This window comes from Schistocerca serialis, chromosome 4 (genome assembly GCF_023864345.2).
Source record: "Schistocerca serialis cubense isolate TAMUIC-IGC-003099 chromosome 4, iqSchSeri2.2, whole genome shotgun sequence".
NCBI lineage: Eukaryota > Metazoa > Arthropoda > Insecta > Orthoptera > Acrididae > Schistocerca > Schistocerca serialis.
This window is the reverse complement of record NC_064641.1, coordinates 121,118,315-121,139,195: the sequence shown is the minus strand read 5'-3', so window position 1 is coordinate 121,139,195 and position 20,881 is coordinate 121,118,315. Positions and strand designations below refer to the sequence as shown.

Below are 20,881 nucleotides of genomic sequence, written 5' to 3'. Positions count from 1 at the left end.
AATAGGTGTTGATGGTTGTGAGAGGACCTGAATGGGGGGGGGGGGGGCAAAAGACATGCACACACATACAGCTACACAAAAATATGCTAAAATGCATAAAAACACTTAAAAATACGCACAAATACATTAAAAGTGTACAGAAACATAGGAGAAAAAAATAATGAGATATGAAAGTGTGCCTCTCACATCAAAGACACCAACCACTTCCTTCACCAACTTTTCACCATCTCCATTGTACTTGTCACTGTTGACACCACGTCCCTACTTAAAAACTGATTGCCACTGTTGTGTACGTAGTTCCGCGTAGTCAGCGCGTACACAACTTTCCCAGTAGAGTGCACCCCGCTAAGCACAACAGTGCAGCGCTTGTCCGTCTCCGCACTACGAGATTGTGCTGTCTTAGAGACGGACCAAATTCTGATTCCGCCGATCCGCGTATTAGTATGTAACGCAGCCAATTGCTGCTGATGTAGAACCTTTTCTCCTCGCGGATCACACTTGGGCTGTGATACCTGAACACGCGAGGTATTATAATAAGTGTACAGACCTCCGATTAGTTAGTCTGCACCAGTCTGCATTAGTTTATAGTCAAGTTTCAGTCTGCACCTAATAAGATTACCATATTCCTGTACATAGCCATGAAGATAAATGTTTAGACACTTGTCAAGTATCAGAGATATGTGAGAATAAGATTAACGTACCAAGACCGAAGGAACTTCAGAATGTCAATTGTAAATAGCATCCAGAACCAAGTTAAGTTATTTTTATGCTGTTATTATTTTAATAAATGTGTGTGAAAATTAATCAAGTTCTGTTTAAAGTCGGTCACTATCAATCTGCTAATCTAAGCGTGCAAGTGGCATTTCTATCGTCTAACCTAATGGCGGAAGATAAACACGCCACGATAAGACCACGAGACATATTGCTGACACTCACCTACTTCATTAGAGTGACAAGTCAAATAATCTGATGATGTGTGTACCGAAGGTCTTACAGTACGCACACCACAACCAACCTGTTTATGGGCCATCTAGAGGAGACCATACTAGCCTCCTAAAACACCAAACCCCTTGTCTGGTTTAGGTTCACTGATGGTATTTCATGATTTGGACTCAGAACCAAGACACACTATCTTTGTTCCTTCACAACCTCAACACCTTTTCTTCCATCCGCTTCATGTCATCCTTCCTAAATGTTGACCTCCTCCTCTGTGATGGCTCCATCCTCACCTCTGTCCACATTAAACACCAACCACCAACAGTACATGCATTTCAACAGCTGTCATCCCTTTCACACCAAAAAATCTCTCCCATACAACCTGATCACCTGGGGACAGTGTACCTGCAGTGACAGGAACTCTTTTGCTCAGTATGTCGAGGGTCTGATCAGGGCCTTCACAGGCAGGCACTGTCCTCCAGACCTAGTTCACAAATAGATCTCCCATGCCATTTCCCCTGAAACCCCCAGTCCTCCCAACACCCCAAGAACCAGCCACAAAGAAGTGTCCCCTTCATCACCCAGGACCTCCCTGAACTGGAACAACTGAATCATACCCTTCAACAGGGCTTTGATTATCTATCATCAAGACCTGAAATTAGGGACATCCTACCCGAGACCCTCCCACTCCCCCTAAAGTGGTATTCTGTCACCAACCTCCACAACGTCCTGGTCCATCCATGTGTCCCTCCCAATCCTAACCCCCTTGTAACAAGGATCATATCCCAGTGGAAGACCCAGATGCATAGCCTGCGCAATTTGTCATACCCCATCAGGGTACGGGCCACCTGTGCATGAGTTATCCCTGCCTATTGCGCATGTGCGGATTGACGGCAATCTAGAACTGCTCTCTATTCTGGTGCATGGATAATGTGTCTGCTAATTTTCATAGTTTCACTCGTTATACCGCTGGATGGCTGGTGCGCTAGACCAGTACCATTCACAGCGGGTTGTTGTGTAATGCCCACTTTACTCTAGCTTGAAAAAGGATTACTCTTATGAAAACTAGCAACTTTTCTTTCTTTTTGTGTGCGCGTGTTGATGAATCAGCACTTCTGCTTTTTGGTGAGTGGTCTCCATTAATCCAAAAATATTTACATTCTACCAAAACTTTCCTGCAAATTTTGGATCAATTTAGGTACTTCAATTTTTGTGGTAGAGTTGAACTGCTGCAAGCGAGCCTAAAGATGAATTTTTTTAATTTCAAACTCAATCATGTGAATTAAATACTGTCAGTAAAATACCTGAAGTGATATACAAAAACAACATGTTAATGAAAAACGGCTCAATGACTCTGAGGTTCCATCCAACATGTACTTGGAGATCTTCCTAGAAGGACTGATACAACAAGTGGGGACCCCACCCAGATAGAACAACAACCAGGAGGAGGCACTGTAGATGGGTTCTTGGCAGGATGGGAATGACTCTACATTAATCAGCTTGTGTTTGAATACTATGACAGTGTTAAAGGAGCATTGGGTATGTTCCAAATTTAATCAATCATTTCACAACAGATGCCATCAGACGCCTGCTCATCATGATCTGTGGCAGTCAGAGCTGAGTGAAAGGCTGAACATTTTTAATTGCTCTCAAAGCCATCATGTAGACCAGAGTCAGCCACAATATTTAAAAATTCTGTGTGCAAAATGTGCGGTCCAAGGTTCGATCTATCTTGACACTACTCGATACGTGTTGGCCTTTGCTCAGTCCTTCTCGGAACTACTTGATACAGCACAACATCCCATTTATTAGTGCAATGCTATACTGTTTCTTTTGGCATTGGGTGCAGCATTTTTTCGGTCAGCTCAACGTCCTTCAGTTCGACAGAATTGTGGGGTCAGCACTTGTTGTTCTTCATTACTTGTTAGTGGTATGAAGTAAGTTCACGGGTCCAGTGGCTGTTTGCACAAAAGAGGCAATCTAGCAATCTGTTGTCACAAGCCTCTAAAAATTAGTGGGAATCACAGAAGAGGAAGATGAAAATTCTCAGTCTCTATTATTCTTTCACATAATCGACAGGATCAACTTTACAGAAGGCCATTGACTTGTTCACTAAAGCAACAGAAGAAGACAAGAATAAAAACTATGAAGAAGCGTTGAAGTTATATGAACATGGTGTAGAATATTTTCTCCATGCTATCAAATGTAAGTGGTGGTAGTCATGTTATGAAGAATTTATTGTTAGTGCAGAATGCTTGCCGAGTAATTACATAGAATGGGAAGAGTAACATCAAGTATCAAGCAAGTGTTGTTAAATATCCTAGCAATTAACTTTCTCTGTAATGCATGTATTTGATAGCTGAACTAATATTTATGGACTGCTAGGTATGGTATGAATCCCCACAAGTGTTTTACATGCATCATGATTTATTGACACTTGCTCCAAAATTTTATTTTCTGTACCCCTGTCACCTCGTGTGTGTGTGTGTGTGTGTGTGTGTGTTTTAGTGTTCAGTAGTGTCACTTGATAATATGAGAGGCAACTGCTGCTTTACACCTACTTCTTTTCTATTCCGTTGGAAACATTTTTAAAAACTATTCTTTTTTGTTTGTGCCATACTTCATAGTAAATTTGAAAGTAACTGGTGTGGAACGTAGATCAGAAAGAAACACAAGTTCCTGTATTCATATAAAAAAAAGTCCTAGCAGGCAAAAGAGTGATTACCATGAAATAGATTCCATTGTGAATGCAAGATCCAGCAGATGACCTGACAAAATTCCACCAGGTTTTTGTCCCACCTACTTCTGAGGATATGTCCGCGTGTGATTTTGATTGCATTGCTGCATCAGATGCTGCACTGCCACACTTTTTTCCGTAAAGGAAAGTAATAAATTCACTACTTCATGAATCTGTCTTCACATTTAGCATTAGCCCTCCTGCCGTTTGTGTGTGTGTGTGTGTGTGTGTGTGTGTGTGTGTGTGTGTGTGTGTGTGCTTAACTACTTACTGAGACCTAAGAATCAAATATTTTAAGCCACATTGTTCCAAGTACTGTTAAAACTCGCTTCATAATGCAGAGAAATGGAATGTAACACCAACCAGTGATATATTTCAGTAAAATAGCAAAACTGTCAAAGTTGGGCAGAAGTTTGTCTTTATTTAAATGGTGACCGGTTTCAGACTTTCGTCCATTATCCAACTGTCTACCCAAGTCCCACCATAGCACCATCATGTGCTGGCCAGTGCCGTGTGCAGCAAAACAACATGCAGGACTGGAATATCGTACAGCAATAGTATCTTGCACTCAGCCACTCACACAAGCAGTGTGGCTAGCATGCATACGTTATAGTGTTATGATGGGACTTACTTGGATAATTTGATAATGCATAGAAGCCTGAGGCTGGTTGCCGTTTGAATGAAGCCGGACTTCTGTGCAACTTTGACTGTTTTGTAATTTCATTTAATTATAGTAAGTTGCTGCTTTTGGCCATCTAGCATGCTGGAAATAAGTAAATACTGATTTGTTTGTTTTAATCAAGAATCCAGAAAGTTGATTTCTCTTTTACAGTGGGTCCAGCATTGTAGTAACTCTTGTTAGATTGTTGCTGTGTAAATGAATAGTCTGTTGGATACTACATCAAGTACGAAATGTAGCATTGTGAATATAACACTTTCTCCTACTCACTGTGAAATGTTATCATTTTCATTTTACTGTATGACTTCCAAATACTTTTCCTTTCGTGTGATCTCTGAACATGTTTACATTACTTCATCATGCTTCCTATCTGTCACTGGCTGTTGACAAAAGAAATACATGTGATGTCTGTGTGTTGTGAAATGTTTTTTTGTATGGGACACATGTCAAGACTTACAATAAAACTTTATCAGAATAATACAGAAATTTCCTATTATTTTGCACACAGTGCTGTGATGCAGGCTATTAATACTCACTATTATTTTTGCAGTATACAGAAAAATATACAATTTCCTTGATCAGACTGTGGAATTGTCATCCACATATTCTTCAGCAAAATGACAGCACCTTTAATGAACCAAGTGTTATGAAGAATATGTTCCCGTAATTAAATTTATCGTAAGTTTTTAACGCATCCCCAATGAACCATGGACTTTGCCGTTGGTGGGGAGGCTTGCGTGCCTCAGCGATGCAGATGGCCGTACCGTAGGTGCAACCACAACGGAGGGGTATCTGTTGAGAGGCCAGACAAACGTGTGGTTCCTGAAGAGGGGCAGCAGCCTTTTCAGTAGTTGCAGGGGCAACAGTCTGGATGATTGACCGATCTGGCCTTGTAACATTAACCAAAACGGCTTTGCTGTGCTGGTACTGCGAACGGCTGAAAGCAAGGGGAAACTACAGCCGTAATTTTTCCCGAGGACATGCAGCTTTACTGTATGATTAAATGATGATGGCGTCCTCTTGGGTAAAATATTCCGGAGGTAAAATAGTCCCCCATTCGGATCTCCGTGCGGGGACTACTCAAGAGGACGTCGTTATCAGGAGAAAGAAAACTGGTGTTCTACGGATCGGAGCGTGGAATGTCAGATCCCTTAATCGGGCAGGTAGGTTAGAAAATTTAAAAAGGGAAATGGATAGGTTAAAGTTGGATATAGTGGGAATTAGTGAAGTTCAGTGGCAGGAGGAACAAGACTTTTGGTCAGGTGATTACAGGGTTATAAATACAAAATCAAATAGGGGTAATGCAGGAGTAGGTTTAATAATGAATAAAAAAATAGGAGTGCGGGTAAGCTACTACAAACAGCATAGTGAACGCATTATTGTGGCCAAGATAGACACAAAGCCCATGCCGACTACAGTAGTACAGTAGTACAAGTTTATATGCCATCTAGCTCTGCAGATGATGAAGAAATTGATGAAATGTATGACGAGATAAAAGAAATTATTCAGGTAGTCTAGGGAGACGAAAATTTAATAGTCATGGGTGACTGGAATTCGTCAGTAGGAAAAGGGAGAGAAGGAAACATAGTAGGTCAATATGGATTGGGGGGAAGAAACGAAAGAGGAATTTTGCACAGAGCATAACTTAATCATAGCTAACACTTGGTTCAAGAATCATAAAAGAAGGTTGTATACCTGGAAGAATCCTGGAGATACTAAAAGGTATCAGATAGATTATATAATGGTAAGACAGAGATTTAGGAACCAGGTTTTAAATTGTAAGACATTTCCAGGGGCAGATGTGGATTCTGACCACAATCTATTGGTTATGAACTGCAGATTGAAACTGAAGAAACTGCAAAAAGGTGGGAATTTAAGGAGATGGGACCTGGATAAACTGAAAGAACCAGAGGTTGTAGAGAGTTTGAGGGAGAGCATAAGGGAACAATTGACAGGAATGGGGGAAAGAAATACAGTAGAAGAAGAATGGGTAGCTCTGAGGGATGAAGTAGTGAAGGCAGCAGACGATCAAGTAGGTAAAAAGACGAGGGCTAATAGAAATCCTTGGGTAACAGAAGGAATATTGAATTTAATTGATGAAAGGAGAAAATATAAAAATGCAGTAAATGAAGCAGGCGAAAAGGAATACAAATATCTCAAAATTGAGATCGACAGGAAGTGCAAAATGGCTAAGCAGGGATGGCTAGAGGACAAATGTAAGGATGTAGAAGCTTGTCTCACTAGGGGTAAGATAGATACTGCCTACAGGAAAATTAAAGAGACCTTTGGAGAGAAGAGAACCACTTGTATGAATATCAAGAGCTCAGATGGAAACCCAGTTCTAAGCAAAGAAGGGAAAGCAGAAATGTGGAAGGAGTATATAGAGGGTTTATACAAGGGCGATGTACTTGAGGACAATATTATGGAAATGGAAGAGGATGTAGATGAAGACGAAATGGGAGATAAGATACTGCGTGAAGAATTTGACAGAGCACTGAAAGACCTGAGTCGAAACAAGGCCCCGGGAATAGACAACATTCCATTAGAACTACTGATGGCCTTGGGAGAGCCAGTCATGACAAAACTCTACCATCTGGTGAGCAAGATGTATGAGACAGGCGAAATACCCTCAGACTTCAAGAAGAATATAATAATTCCAATCCCAAAGAAAGCAGGTGCTGACAGAGGTGAAAATTACCAAACTATCAGTTTAATAAGTCACAGCTGCAAAATACTAACGCGAATTCTTTACAGACGAATGGAAAAACTTGTAGAAGCGGACCTCGGGGAAGATCAGTTTGGATTCCGTAGAAATGTTGGAACACGTGAGGCAATACTAACCTTACGACTTATCTTAGAAGAAAGATTAAGAAAAGGCAAACCTACATTTCTAGCATTTGTAGACTTCAAGAAAGCTTTTGACAATGTTAACTGGAATACTCTATTTCAAATTCTGAAGGTGGCAGGGGTAAAATACAGGGAGCGAAAGGCTATTTACAATTTGTACAGAAACCAGATGGCAGTTATAAGAGTCGAGGGACATGAAAGGGAAGCAGTGGTTGGGAAAGGAGTGAGACAGGGTTGTAGCCTGTCCCCGTGTTATTCAATCTGAATATTGAGCAAGCAGTAAAGGAAACAAAAGAAAAATTCGGAGTAGGTATTAAAATTCATGGAGAAGAAGTAAAAACTTTGAGGTTCGCCGATGACATTGTAATTGTGTCAGAGACAGCAAAGGACTTGGAAGAACAGTTGAATGGAATGGACAGTGTCTTGAAAGGAGGATATAAGATGAACATCAACAAAAGCAAAACAAGGATAATGGAATGTAGTCAAATTAAATCGGGTGATACTGAGGGAATTAGATCAGGAAATGAGACACTTAAAGTAGTAAAGGAATTTTGCTATTTAGGGAGTAAAATAACTGATGATGGTCGAAGTAGAGAGGATATAAAATGTAGACTGGCAATGGCAAGGAAATCGTTTCTGAAGAAGAGAAATTTGTTAACATCGAGTATAGATTTAAGTGTCAGGAAATCGTTTCTGAAAATATTTGTATGGAGTGTAGCCATATATGGAAGTGAAACATGGACGATAACTAGTTTGGACAAGAAGAGAATAGAAGCTTTCGAAATGTGGTGCTACAGAAGAATGCTGAAGATAAGGTGGGTAGATCACGTAACTAATGAGGAGGTATTGAATAGGATTGGGGAGAAGAGAAGTTTGTGGCACTAGAAGAAGGGATCGGTTGGTAGGACATGTTTTGAGGCATCAAAGGATCACAAATTTAGCATTGGAGGGCAGCGTGGAGGGTAAAAATCGTAGAGGGAGACCAAGAGATGAATACACTAAGCAGATTCAGAAGGATGTAGGTTGCAGTAGGTACTGGGAGATGAAGAAGCTTGCGCAGGATAGAGTAGCATGGAGAGCTGCATCAAACCAGTCTCAGGACTGAAGACCACAACAACAACAAATCGGCAGGTGCTGCAAATTTGCTAGGGAACGGCATCACAACATCAGGCACAAAGAATTTAGAGATTTAATGGATGGTGAGTAAACAAAAAATTACAGCAGTCACTTTGTATGAGAATTTTACATATAGAAGCACTTTGTGCTAAATTTGTAGGCATGGAGCATTTGATGAAACTGGTGATATGGCAGTAAATTTTTGAAGTTGAAAGCATTATTACACTGTCAGTTGCAACAGTTTTTTTGTAATTGAATTAAGAGTATAAAGACATTGTATATTACAGTGAAATATTTGGGTTAAGAAAAGGGGCCTTGCTTGGAGTGATTTTTCGATTTAAGACCTGCTTTTGTTGATTTCCACCTTTGAGCTCTCAGGTTTTCAAATCTCGTCCAGTGCAATCCCTAACAATCAGTCTTTCCTTCTCATCCCGTCTGGTAAGTCTCCCCTGACCCAAGTTTCTGGGTGACTTTTCTAAACTGTGCCCCTTTCGCTAAGCCTCTTCAGCCTTTTTCCTACACCCCTCACCCCTCTTCCTTTCCCTTCACTCTTCTGCTAGAAGAAGGAGCCACTGGGTCCGAAAGCTTGTAAAAGTTAAATCGTTTTGTGTGTGTGTGTGTGTGTGTGTGTGTGTGTGTGTGTGTGTGTGTGTGCGTGCATGCGTGTGTGTGTGTGCGCGCGCTTGCGCGTGCGCGCACGTGCACGCGCCTGCATGTGTGTCTGCGTGTGCGCACGTCTGTGTGTGTGTGTGTGTGTGTGTGTGTGTGTGTGTGTGTGTGTGTGTATGTGTGTGTGTGTGTGTGTGTGTTTTTTCCTTGCCGTCGCTTGGTGAGTAGATTTTTTTTATGTGTTCATTGACATTATTTTGAAAATTTGTTTTGCTTGGGTTCCATGTTGTTGAAAAATATGTAACCAGGCTGTGTATGTTGTTCATTCTTCCTTTATGACTGTTTCACCATCTTATGTGGCTCATTCACAGTTTTTCATCTTCTCTCTTGGACAAGGTTGTGTAGTGGTGGGGGGAGTGTGCAGTCCAGTGTGAGAGATCTGCATGCTTGCAGAGTTCTTGACTATCCCTAAGCTAGACAGAGGTTGATGCTCTCATTCGGTAATACCTTTACGTTACAGAATACTTGAAGATCAGTTTTATCAAGAATGGAAAGAAGTTTTTAAAAATTTGCAATATATTTTACTATTTGTTTCAGTTCCAGCAATTGTGCATTTGTTCTGCATTGTGCAAACTAGGTCCAACTTATTTGTTGCTAATTTACAGTTCCACAGCCACACACCATTGAAGAAGAGATTGGTACCTCACAAATATGAAATCTGGAGAGATCCTTGGCATATTCGTTTGACAGTTTTGTCTAGGTATAGTGACCCAACACAGTGGGTTCGGTTCTTAGGATTCCCTTTTCCAAGCCCATTACACTTTTACATTTTTCAAAATATTTGAACTTTATGTTAGTAATAGAAAGTCCTCATAGAATGAAAATAATTTAAGAGTAAAGGTGTATAGTAGAGGTGCTGATTTGTTGCCAGGCACACATCACCTAGAATGTAAACTTTGGGAGTTTCTTGACTAATCAACACTGTAAGGCTACGGCCATACTACGAGGTTAATCCCAAAAGTAAGGTCTCCTATTTTTTTATAAGTACATAGACCTGTTTATTTCTACAATGGTTTACATCAGTTTACAGCTTTAACATTTAGCTATTTTTCGACATAATCACCTTTTCTCTCGAGCCATTTTTGTAGACGCTGTGGCAGTTTTTGTATGCCCATGTCATACCAGCTCGTCGCCATGCTGTTCAGAAAGTTATGAACCTCTTCTTTCACCTTGTCATCGGAGCTGAATGGCTTTCCGACCAAATGTTCTTTTAACTTAGGGAACAGGTGGTAGTCACTGGGTGCCAAGTCAGGACTTTAGGGTGGGTGGGTGATTATGTTCCACTGAAACTGTTGCTGAAGAGCAACGGTTTGCCGAACGGTGTGTGGGCGAGCGTTATCATGGAGAATGTGTACGCCCTTGCTCAGCATTCCTCTTCACGCATGCTTTGCTCAAGTTTCAACACTGTCTCCTCAGAAATTGATGCTCTCCCGCTCCTTCGTTCATCATGAATTTCGGTCCGACTAGCTGCAAACTCTCTACACCACTTACGAACATTTTTCACATCCGTGTATGACTCACCACACACTTCTGTCAATTGGCAATGGATTTCAATTGGCGCAGTGCACTTTGCGTTCAAAAACCGAATAACTGCATGCAATTCGAGCTTGGCAGTAACATCCAACGGGAGCTCCATTCTCAACAGCTGCCAAGCCAAGATTGAATGCCTCAGCGCAGCGTGTGCATGTTTACACACAGCACGTGAAGCACTCTTCCTAACAGTGTGACCAACTGCCACAGAAACAGAGTCCTGTACTTATAAAAAAAATAGATTAACCTTGTATTTTATACCATGCATTTAATCTGGAATTCACGTCAACAATACAGACCACTGTTTGTTGGATGGGGCTGGCAATTTCGCCCCCCACCCCACAGTGCATTTCAGTTGACACTGGCCACATGTGGGAAAAACACTCTGTTTGTATGATCACTCTGTAAACTGAGGACTATGCGAGGGGGGGGGGGGCCACGATGAATGTCAGTACAGTATGACTAAGTATCTGTTACCTGCCTAACAGCGCAGTTATGTTGAGAATATATTGCTTTTGATCAACAACACCAAGGATATTGCAGTTTTGTGTCAACACGGCATAACATTAGATAAAGCAATATTAGGAATTATATTTATTTATCTGTAATCGTTCAGATATCATAACAGTTAGTCAGTGAGGTGAATTTTGATTGCCTGTTCAGTTTTTGGTACTGTTGTCTGGAGCATAATGCATGTAATATTCCTCAAACTGACAGGTTTCTCTCAACATCTATAGTAACATGTTATGTATCATATATTGTAGTCAGAGTATACTAAATATACAAGGGATGTTCAATAAGTAATGCAAGAATTTTTTTTTTCCCCTTGGCCAGTTTCGGATGAGTAAATAGGGAAATTGTTGTGAGACATTATAGCACATCCTCCTCCAGCTCCTATAGTTCCATGAAGTGAGTCATAGGGCAAGCTCTCTGTCTTCATCGCAACAAGGTCACGCAAACCTGTCCGTTCTCCCGCCTGTCAGCCACACACTCATAGCTGTGAATCCTGCAATATTGGAACATATGGACACTCTCATCCAAGGGGATTGATAAATCACAATTAAACAGATCACTGCTTAACTATATGTCTCTGTTGGTAGTGCTGGCGCACTCATCCATCAGTGGGGGTACTCAAAGGTGTGGGCTCACTTGGTTCCTCGCCACCTAGAAGACCATAACGAGCGACAAAGGACCATCTGTACAGAGTTGGTTGTGTGTTACAACACTGATTGTAACAATTTTTTACTGTCACGTGCCTGACACGCCATGAAGCATAGTACATCATCTCTTGCTGATGGTCAAACACCAGCAGTCTCTAAGTGATCAAAGTCTAACTTCACTGCCAACAGATGCAACCCCAAATCATTCCCCTCCCCCGGCCACACCATGGGAGGAACGCCAAGCTAAGACTGGCGGTGAAGCTTATACACCCCAGTACATATTACGTACAAAAGAAGTTGATGGGGAATCTTTCTTGTCAATGAAACCTCAATTTTTTGTGGAGCATTTAGAGGACAAGTTTGGGGAGATGGAGGTATTGGTCCAAACAGCATCCTCAGCCCAGTCACAGGTACTACTCGCCTCTGATGACAAGCTGGGGGATGTTTCTGTTTCCATCGCGCCCCATAAGAGCTTAAATATGGTCCAGGGTATCATATTTCACATGGACCTTCTTTTGCAGTCTGATGATGAGCTGCACGCCAGTTTAGCGCAGCGAGGTGTCCATTTCGTCCGGCGTGTCCAACAGGGTCCAAGGGATAATCGGTTTCCCACCAGTGCCTTCATTTTGGCCTTAGAGGGTGACACATTGACCAAGAAGATCAAGGTGATGGTTTACCATTGTGACGTAAACCCATATATCCCTCCCCCGATGCGGTGCTTTAAATGCCGGAAGTTTGGCCATAGATCTTCCCGCTGTACTTCCAGCATCACCTGTCAGGATTGTGGACGTCTTTCACATTCCAATACTCCCTGCGCCCCTCCTCCCATCTGTCAACTGCGGAGAGCCCCATTCGCCTTGCTCGTCAGATTGCAGGATTCTCCAGAAAGAAAGAAAAATAATGGAGTACAAGACCCTGGACCGACTGACCTACACTGAGGCTGAGAGGAAATATGAGAGGCGACATCCTGTGCATATGATGTCAACCTACACTGCCGCTATGACACCGCTTCTACCATCTTCCGTTCTGCTGCGTACAGTTAGCTCTCAGAGCTGTCAGACTCCACCTGCCTCGTTGATGGTGGGTGACATTTCCCTCCCTGTTGCTCGTGCACAACTTACTTCAGGAGCAACACCCCCCCCCCCCCCCCCCACACACACACACACACACACACACACACTCACACACACACACACTCACACACTCATTGGGGACGTCAGTCCCCATTTCTCAGCCGGAGAAGTGTATGTCTTCTTCGGCTCCTCTCACCAGGAAGGGATCCCTTGGATCTTTCCCTTCCCAGGTTCCTACCAGTGGCAAAGAGCTGACACCCGCTAGTGGCTGATGCAACCACAGGTACCTGGTTGTAGGGCTTCATAATCCTCCTCAGTTCCTGAGACTGAGTCATTGAAGCCCTCCCAGTTGGACAAACCTAAGGAGCAGTGAGAGAAACCTAAAAAGAAAATGAGAAGTTAATTAAAAAGAAAAAGACTCCAAGAACCAAGGCACTGCGGTGGCACCCATACCAACACTACCTACAAGCTCTGTGTCTGTGGATGAGGTGGGGATTCTGGCGTCTGCTGGGGATCTATATCTTGCTGGGCCCTCAGACACAATGGATGTCGATCGCACAGGTTCTCATCTGCTGTCAGCAGGTGACCCTGAGGCGTAGACTGCCTCATTGAGTGTTTCATGCCTTCTCAGTCTCACAATCACGTAATCTTCTAGTGGAATTGCAGTGGTTTTTTCCACCACCTGTCTGAGCTACGGCAACTGTTAAGCTTTACACCTACTTTCTGCATTGCCCTCCAGGAAATCTGGTTCCCGGCAATGCGGACCCCTGCCTTCCACGGCTGTAATGTATATTACAGGAACCGTAGCAACTATAATAGAGTGTCAAGGTTGAGTTTGCGTCTGTGTCCTGAACTCAGTATGTAGTGAACCTGTGCCCCTTCAAACCCCTCTAGAAGCTGTTGCTGTCAGGATACGGACGATGCAGGAAATAACTGTCTGCAATGTATATCTTCTTCCAGATGGAGCAGTACCCCTGAACGTATTGGCTGCACTGATTAATCAACTCCCTAAACCTTTCCCACTTTTGGGGTATTTTAACATGCATAACCCTTTGTGGGTTGGCGCCATGCTTACTGACCGAGGTTGGGAGGTCGAAAATTCTGCTTCTTAAATACAGGTGCCCCCACTCATTTCAGTGTGGCACATGGCACATATTCAGCCATTGATGTCTCAGTTTGCAGCCCTGGCCTTCTCTCATCTGTCCACTGGAGAGCACATGACGACCTGTGTGGTAGTGACCACTTCTCCATCTTCCTGTCACTCCCCCAGCATCATACCCACAGACACCTACCCAGATGGGCTTTAAACAAGGCAGACTGGGAGACCTTCACCTCTGCTGTCACCGCTGAATCTCCCCCACATGATGCCATCGATGTTGTCATTGAGCAGGTCACTACAATGATCGTTTCTGCGGCAGAAAACGTGATGTCTTGTTCTTTTATTGGGTGCCCCCAATGAAAGACAGTCCCTTGGTGGTTGCCGGAAGTCACTGATGCAATTAAAGAGCATCGGCGAGCTCTGCATTGACATACGCGGCTCCCTTCCTTACAGCACCTAATAGCCTTTAAGCTTCTCCGTGCCTGCATTCGCCAGCTTATAAAACAACGGAAACAGAAGTGTTGGGAGACGTATGTGTCTACCATTGCATGCCATACGTTACCTTCTCAAGTCTGGATGAATATCAGACATCTCTTTGGCTACCAGACCCCAACAGGTGCCCCTGGCATTAACATCAATGGTGTGTTATTTACTGTCGCAAAAGCGATTGCCGAGCACTATGCTTGAGCCTCTGCATAGGAGAACTACCCCCAGCCTTTCACACCCTCAAACTGCGGATGAAAAGGAAAGTCCTCTCGTTCACTACATGCCACAGTGAACCCTATAACACCACATTTGCAGAGTGGGAGCTCCTCGGCACCCTTGCACATTGCCCTGCCACAGCTCCTGTGCCGGATCGGATCCACAGTCAGATGACTAAACATCTCTCTTCTGACTACAAGTGACATCTGCTTGGCATCTTCAACCGGATCGGGTGCAATGGTGTCTTTCCATTGCTGTGGCGGGAGAGCACCATCATTCCAGTGCTCAAACCTGGTCAAAACCCACTTGATGTGGATATCTACCGGCCCATTACCCTCACCAACTTTCTTTGCAAGCTGCTGCAACGTCTGGTGTGTCAGCAGTTGGGTTTGTCCCAGAGCCACATGGCCTACTGGTTCCATGTCAGGGCGTCTTCCACCATAGTCGCTCTACCACTGATAATCTTGTGTCCCTCGAGTCTGCCATCCAAACAGCGTTTTCCAAATACCAACATCTGGTTGCTGTCTTTTTTGACTTATGTAAAGCATACAACACGACCTGGCGACATCATATCCTTGCCACATTGTATGAGTGGGGACTTGGGGCCCGCTCCCGATTTTTATCCAAAACTTCCTGTCGCTCCGTACTTTCCGTGTCCAAGTGGGTGCCTCCCATAGTTACCCCTGTATTCAGGAGAACAGCATTCTGCAGGGCTCCATATTGAGTGTATCTCTATTTCTAGTGGCTATTAACAGTCTAGCAGCAACTGTAGGGCGTCGGTCTCACCTTCTCTGTATGCAGATGACTTCTACATTTCGTACTGCTCCTCCAGTACTGGTGTTGCTGAGCAGCACCTACAGGGAGCCATCCACAAGGCGCAGTCATGGGCTCTAGCCCATAACTTCCAGTTTTTAGCCGCAAAGTCGTGTGTCATGCATTTATTTCGGCATCGCACCGTTCATCCAGAACCAGAACTTTAACTTAATTACGATTCACTCACTGTAGGTGGAGACATATCGATTCTTAGGACTGGTTTTCGAAGAGCAATTGACTTGGCTACCTCACTTTCGTCAGCTTAAGCAGAAGCGCTGGCAGCACCTCAATGCCCTCTACTGCCTGAGCAACACCAACTGGGCTGCAGATCGCTCTACTCTGCTGCAGCTCTACAAAGCCCTTGTTCAATCCCGCCTTGACTGTGGGAGTCTGGTTTACGATTTGGCAGTGCTCTCAGCATTGCGTTTACTTGACCCAGTGCACCTCCGTGGCGTTCGCCTAGCGAGAGGAAGTTTTAGAACGAGTCTGGAGACCAGTGTCCATCCATTGAAGGTTAGGCGTGCACAACTGCTCGCCAGTTACCTTGCACGCATTCGTAGTTCTCCTGCGCATCTGAATTACTGTCTCATTTTCCCAACCACGCCGGTTCATCTCGCGCATCGGCGGCCCAGGTTAGGGCTTACGATTGCGGATCATGTCCAGTCCACTCTGTCTGAACTGGAGTCCTTCCTTCATTCACATACACCTCCATGATTTACACCTAGGCCGCAGATTCTTTGGACCTTTTGCATGGCCCTAAGGACTCCCTTGCCACTATCACTTCCTCTCGATTCTCAACATGTACCGGGGCCATGAAATGGCAGCTCGATGGCTTTGCGTGTGTTCATGGAGGACATATCGAACAGCATTGCTTGCCAGATGGCCGCAGTGTTCTCACTCCAGAGCTGGTGGCCATATCTTGTGCTCTTGAGCACATCTGCTCATGCCCTGGCAAGTCATTTCTCCTGTATACTGACTCTGTGAGCAGCCTACAAGCTATCTACCTGTGCTACCCTCACCATCCTCTGGTAGCATCCATTCAGGAGTCCATCTATGCCCTGAAACGGTCCCATTGTTCAGTGGTGTTTGTGTGGACCCCAGGACACATCAGAATCCCAAGCAACGAACTTGCCGACAGGCTGGCCAAACAAGCTACGCAGAAAATGCTCCTGGAGATGGGCATCTTCGAAACTGACCTGTCTTATGTCACAGGGTTTTTCAGCTTTGGGAGACGGAATGGCATAACAGTACGCACAACAGACTGTGTGTCATTAAGGAATGTGTGGAAGGCCGGCTCCGTATTGGCCATACTTGGCTAACGCATGGTTACCTCCTGCAGTAAGAGGACACACATCGGTGTCGCTGTGGCTCGTAAATGACAGTTGTCCACCTCTTGCTGGACTGCTCACTTTTAGCTGCTCTGCCGTGAACTTCTAACTTTCCCTGCACACTACCTTCGCTGTTGGGCAACAATGCCTCAACAGCAACTTTAGTTTTACGTTTCATTCGTGAGGGTGGATCTTATCATTTGATCTAAGTTTTTGCACATGTCCTTTGTCCCTCTGTGTCCTCCACCCTAATGCTTTTAGGGTGGAGGTTTTAATGTGTTGCAGAGTTGCTGGTTCTTTTTATTCTCATGGTCAGCCAGCTGTGGTAATCTGCTCTCTTGTTTTGATCTCTTTTACATGTTTCTTACGTCTCTCTGGTTTTGTCCTTTCTTCCAGCTGTGTTTTGTACGCCTTGATTATTTTACTCCCTCCCTTGAGGAATTATTTTAATCGGAATGAGGGACTGATGGCCTAGCAGTTTGGTCTCCCACCCCCCACCTCCCATTTAAACCAAACAACCCAACTAACCGTATGTGAAGTCTTGCCTTACATATACAAATTGTAACAGAAGGTGTAATGTAATTGTGTCCAGAAGAAATGCTTTCTATTATGTAGCAGAAAGTTAAAAATTTATCAAAACTTTCAGACTCCAGCTCGCAGCTGCAATGGAGAAGAAATCTATATTAATGCAATCTACAGTTTTATGTGAATGCAAATAATATCTTATAAAGAGTACAAGGCAAGTTTGACAATAATTGAAGTGCATGTTATCCTAAGCCAACTGTAGTGTTTTTGGCTTAGTACCAGTGTCCTGCACATGCCTTAAATGTCCTTTGTCTCTTTTACTGTAAGTAACTCAAAATTCAAATATTCTTTTCATCTTGTTTCAGGTACATGAAGCATTATCGGAGTATTCCTGGTCCTCATATTGTAATAGTTCCAAAATCAACTTTAGCTAACTGGATGAATGAATTTAAAAAATGGTGTCCTTCTCTTAGAGCAGTATGTTTAATTGGTGATCAGGAAACAAGGGTAATTATCGCAGCAGAAATTCTAGTACTTTTACCATAGACGGAAACATTCTAAATAAATTTCTTTTACCTTATTGATTATTTTCAAGCTATTTTTGGATATAAGCAAAAGAAAGTAGCTTCAAATCATATGTATATTAACATAACTTTCCATTGTTCTTCCAGAATGCTTTTATACGTGAAACGCTGATGCCAGGCGAGTGGGATGTCTGCGTAACATCATATGAGATGGTTATTAAGGAAAAAGGTGTCTTCAAAAAGTTTAACTGGCGCTACATGGTTATAGATGAGGCTCATAGGATAAAAAATGAAAAGTCAAAGCTTTCTGAAATTGTACGAGAATTCAAGACGACAAATAGGCTTCTGTTGACAGGAACACCTCTCCAAAATAATCTCCATGAGCTGTGGTCTTTGCTAAATTTTCTACTTCCTGAAGTATTCTCATCAGCAGATGTAAGTATATTATCGTCCTGTGATATAATGATGTGTGTAATGTCATACATGTGCAAACATGAAGATAAAAGAACACTGACAATATTGCATTTGTTGCTGTTATTTTTTGGAATGTATGTTGCGGTGACAGTGTAGATCGAGGCTTAGGTTATGCTGAAAGGCAAAAATCATTGTGAGTTGGCAAATCGGTATCAAATGCTTCAGATAATCAATTTTTTTTTCCTGCTGTATTATCATAATAATTTCTTTTTACTGTGAGTGTCAAATATTTTTACTGTATTATGAAAATTAAAGTTGCTACTCACCATATAGTGGAGATGCTGAGTCACAGATACGCACAACAAAAAGACTGTCACAAATAAAGCTTTTGGCCAGTAAGGCCTTCATCAAATGGATGCACGCACCCCCCCTCCCCCCCCCCCACAAATACACACACACACACACACACACACACACACCACACACACACACACACACACACACACCCCTCTCTCTCTCTCTCTCTCTCTCTCTCTCTCTCCAGTCCTGTGTGTATATATTATGAGCTGCATTTGTGTGTGTGTGTGTGTGTGTGTGTGTGTGTGAGAGAGAGAGAGAGAGAGAGATCTGTTTTTTTTTTTTATTGTTAATGACCATTTCGATTCAAGTCAAGTGTTTACCTGTCAAATAAGTTTTTTGAGTGTTTGTGTTGAAAATTGCAGATACCTGCAGGTCAATTCCTTTCCTACAAATCAGTTTAATGTTGTTGGTGTAAAGAAGTGCTTGTAATACTGGCAAATCATTCATCTGTACACCATGCTTACCTTAACTCTGTCTGCAAAAAGTGTCATTGATGTAGGTATTAAATTAATAGTGTTACGAGGATGAATTAACTCATTGCCTCACTCCTTTTTTTGCTGGTACTGTCTCTGTGGCTGCAACAATAATGATGTGTTTTCATACAGGCCCTGAATTGCTGGTATCAAATGTAAAGGATGTACTATATGCTTTATTATATTCCATTGTTTTTCTCTTATAACACTATCTAAATCTGACAGAACACACACACACACACACACACACACACACACACACACACACACACACAGATATATGCTGGGCAGGTAAAATATGGGTCCTTCACTACAAATGCACATCAGGTTTCATTTCCTTTCATGGGAGTACAGGTCGCACTGCAATTGAGGGGTTACTTGGACAGCAACACTGCATTGGCGTGTGAAGAGTTGGAAATTTGTGTTATTTAGGAGCTGTGCCTGGATGGCTGAGGCAGTTAAGGCAACAATTCTACAGAAGTGGGGCATCCAGGTTTGAATCCCAGCCCGAAACAAATTTTCAGCTCGGATCGCTGATATATTTCAGTGCCCCAATATTGCCAGTGTTGGCAAAGTTGAATATTGATATTCACGGCCACTCAGTCACAGTGTGTGTAGTGTCTGTTCTGTTGGACGTGTCTCCCCCCCTCCCCCCCCCCCCCCCCCCCTCTCTCTCTCTCTCTCTCTCTCTCTCTCTCTCTCTCTCTCTCTCTCTCTCTCTCTCTCTCACGCACACACACACACACACACACACACACACACACACACAGGGTGAGTCAAAAAGAACTTTACGGCTTTGGAATGATATAGAAATTTACGGAGATAACTTACAAAACAGAATCTATAGGTGTCATTTTGTGGCAAACAACCGCAAGTTTTACATGAAAGTGTCAAGTGCCGTTTTGGTTCGATGTGAGTACCATTTGTGATGTGGCAAACATCCCGTCAGTAATCGATTTCTTATCGCATTCAATGCACCAAATCAGCCTAACTTGTGCAGTGGCAGTGTAGATTTGATTTTTCATGTTAGCTACATTGTTTGGTTGGGGAGGAACATGTACACAAACTCTAATGAAACCTCAGAGAAAGATATCCAGTGAGTGGTGTCCAGTCTGGGAAGCAAGGTGGCATGCAATTGGTGCTTCATTGCCAGTCCACCAACCTGGGAAGCGAGTATCGAGTAAACCTTGAACTTTCATGAGGAAATGAGGTGGTGCACCGTCTTGCTGCTAGTAAACCATTCCATCTCGGTCATCTTCATCGATCTGTGGAATTAAACAATGTAGAATCCAGGATGGGATGTAACAATATTAGATAAGCAAAAGTTGCCACTCATCATATATCGGAGATGCTTGGTCGCAGATAGGCACAACAAAAAGATACACACTATTATAGCTTTGGCCATTAAAGGCCTTTGTCAACAATAGACACACACACACACACACACACACACACACACACACACACACACACAAACAAACGAAACTCACACACTTACACAAAACAGCAGTCTCAGACAACTGAAACCACACTGCGAGCAGCAGCACCAGTGCACGATGGGAGCGGTGACTGACTGGGGTAAGGAGGAGGCTGGGGTGGGGAGGGGGAGGGGCGGTATGGTGGGGGTGGCGGACAGTGAAGTGCTGCAGTTTAGATGGAGGGCAGGAGAGAGGTGCCCTCTGTCTAAACTGCAGCACCTAACTTTCCGCCACCCCAGCCATACTACCCCTCCCCCTCCCCACCCCAGCATCCTCCTTACCCCACTCAGTCGCCGCTCCCATCGTGCACTGGTGCTGCTGCTCGCAGTGTGGTTTCAGTTGCCTGAGACTGCAGTCCTGTCTGTGTGTGTGTGTGTGTGTGTGTGTGTGTGTGTGTGTGTGTGTGTGTGTGTGTGTG

At 43.4% G+C, this 20,881-nt stretch overlaps 1 protein-coding gene across 1 annotated transcript in view; it reads left to right on the top strand.

Moving 5' to 3' along the window:
* The window catches only part of LOC126473204 (chromatin-remodeling complex ATPase chain Iswi), a 126,141-nt gene that overhangs the window by 35,821 nt on the left and 69,439 nt on the right, over window positions 1-20,881 (top strand). Inside the window, exons 5-6 of the mRNA XM_050100107.1 lie at window positions 17,580-17,721; window positions 17,886-18,173. Of these exons, the coding sequence (XP_049956064.1) occupies window positions 17,580-17,721; window positions 17,886-18,173 (430 nt within the window). The remainder of the gene's footprint in view (window positions 1-17,579; window positions 17,722-17,885; window positions 18,174-20,881) is intronic.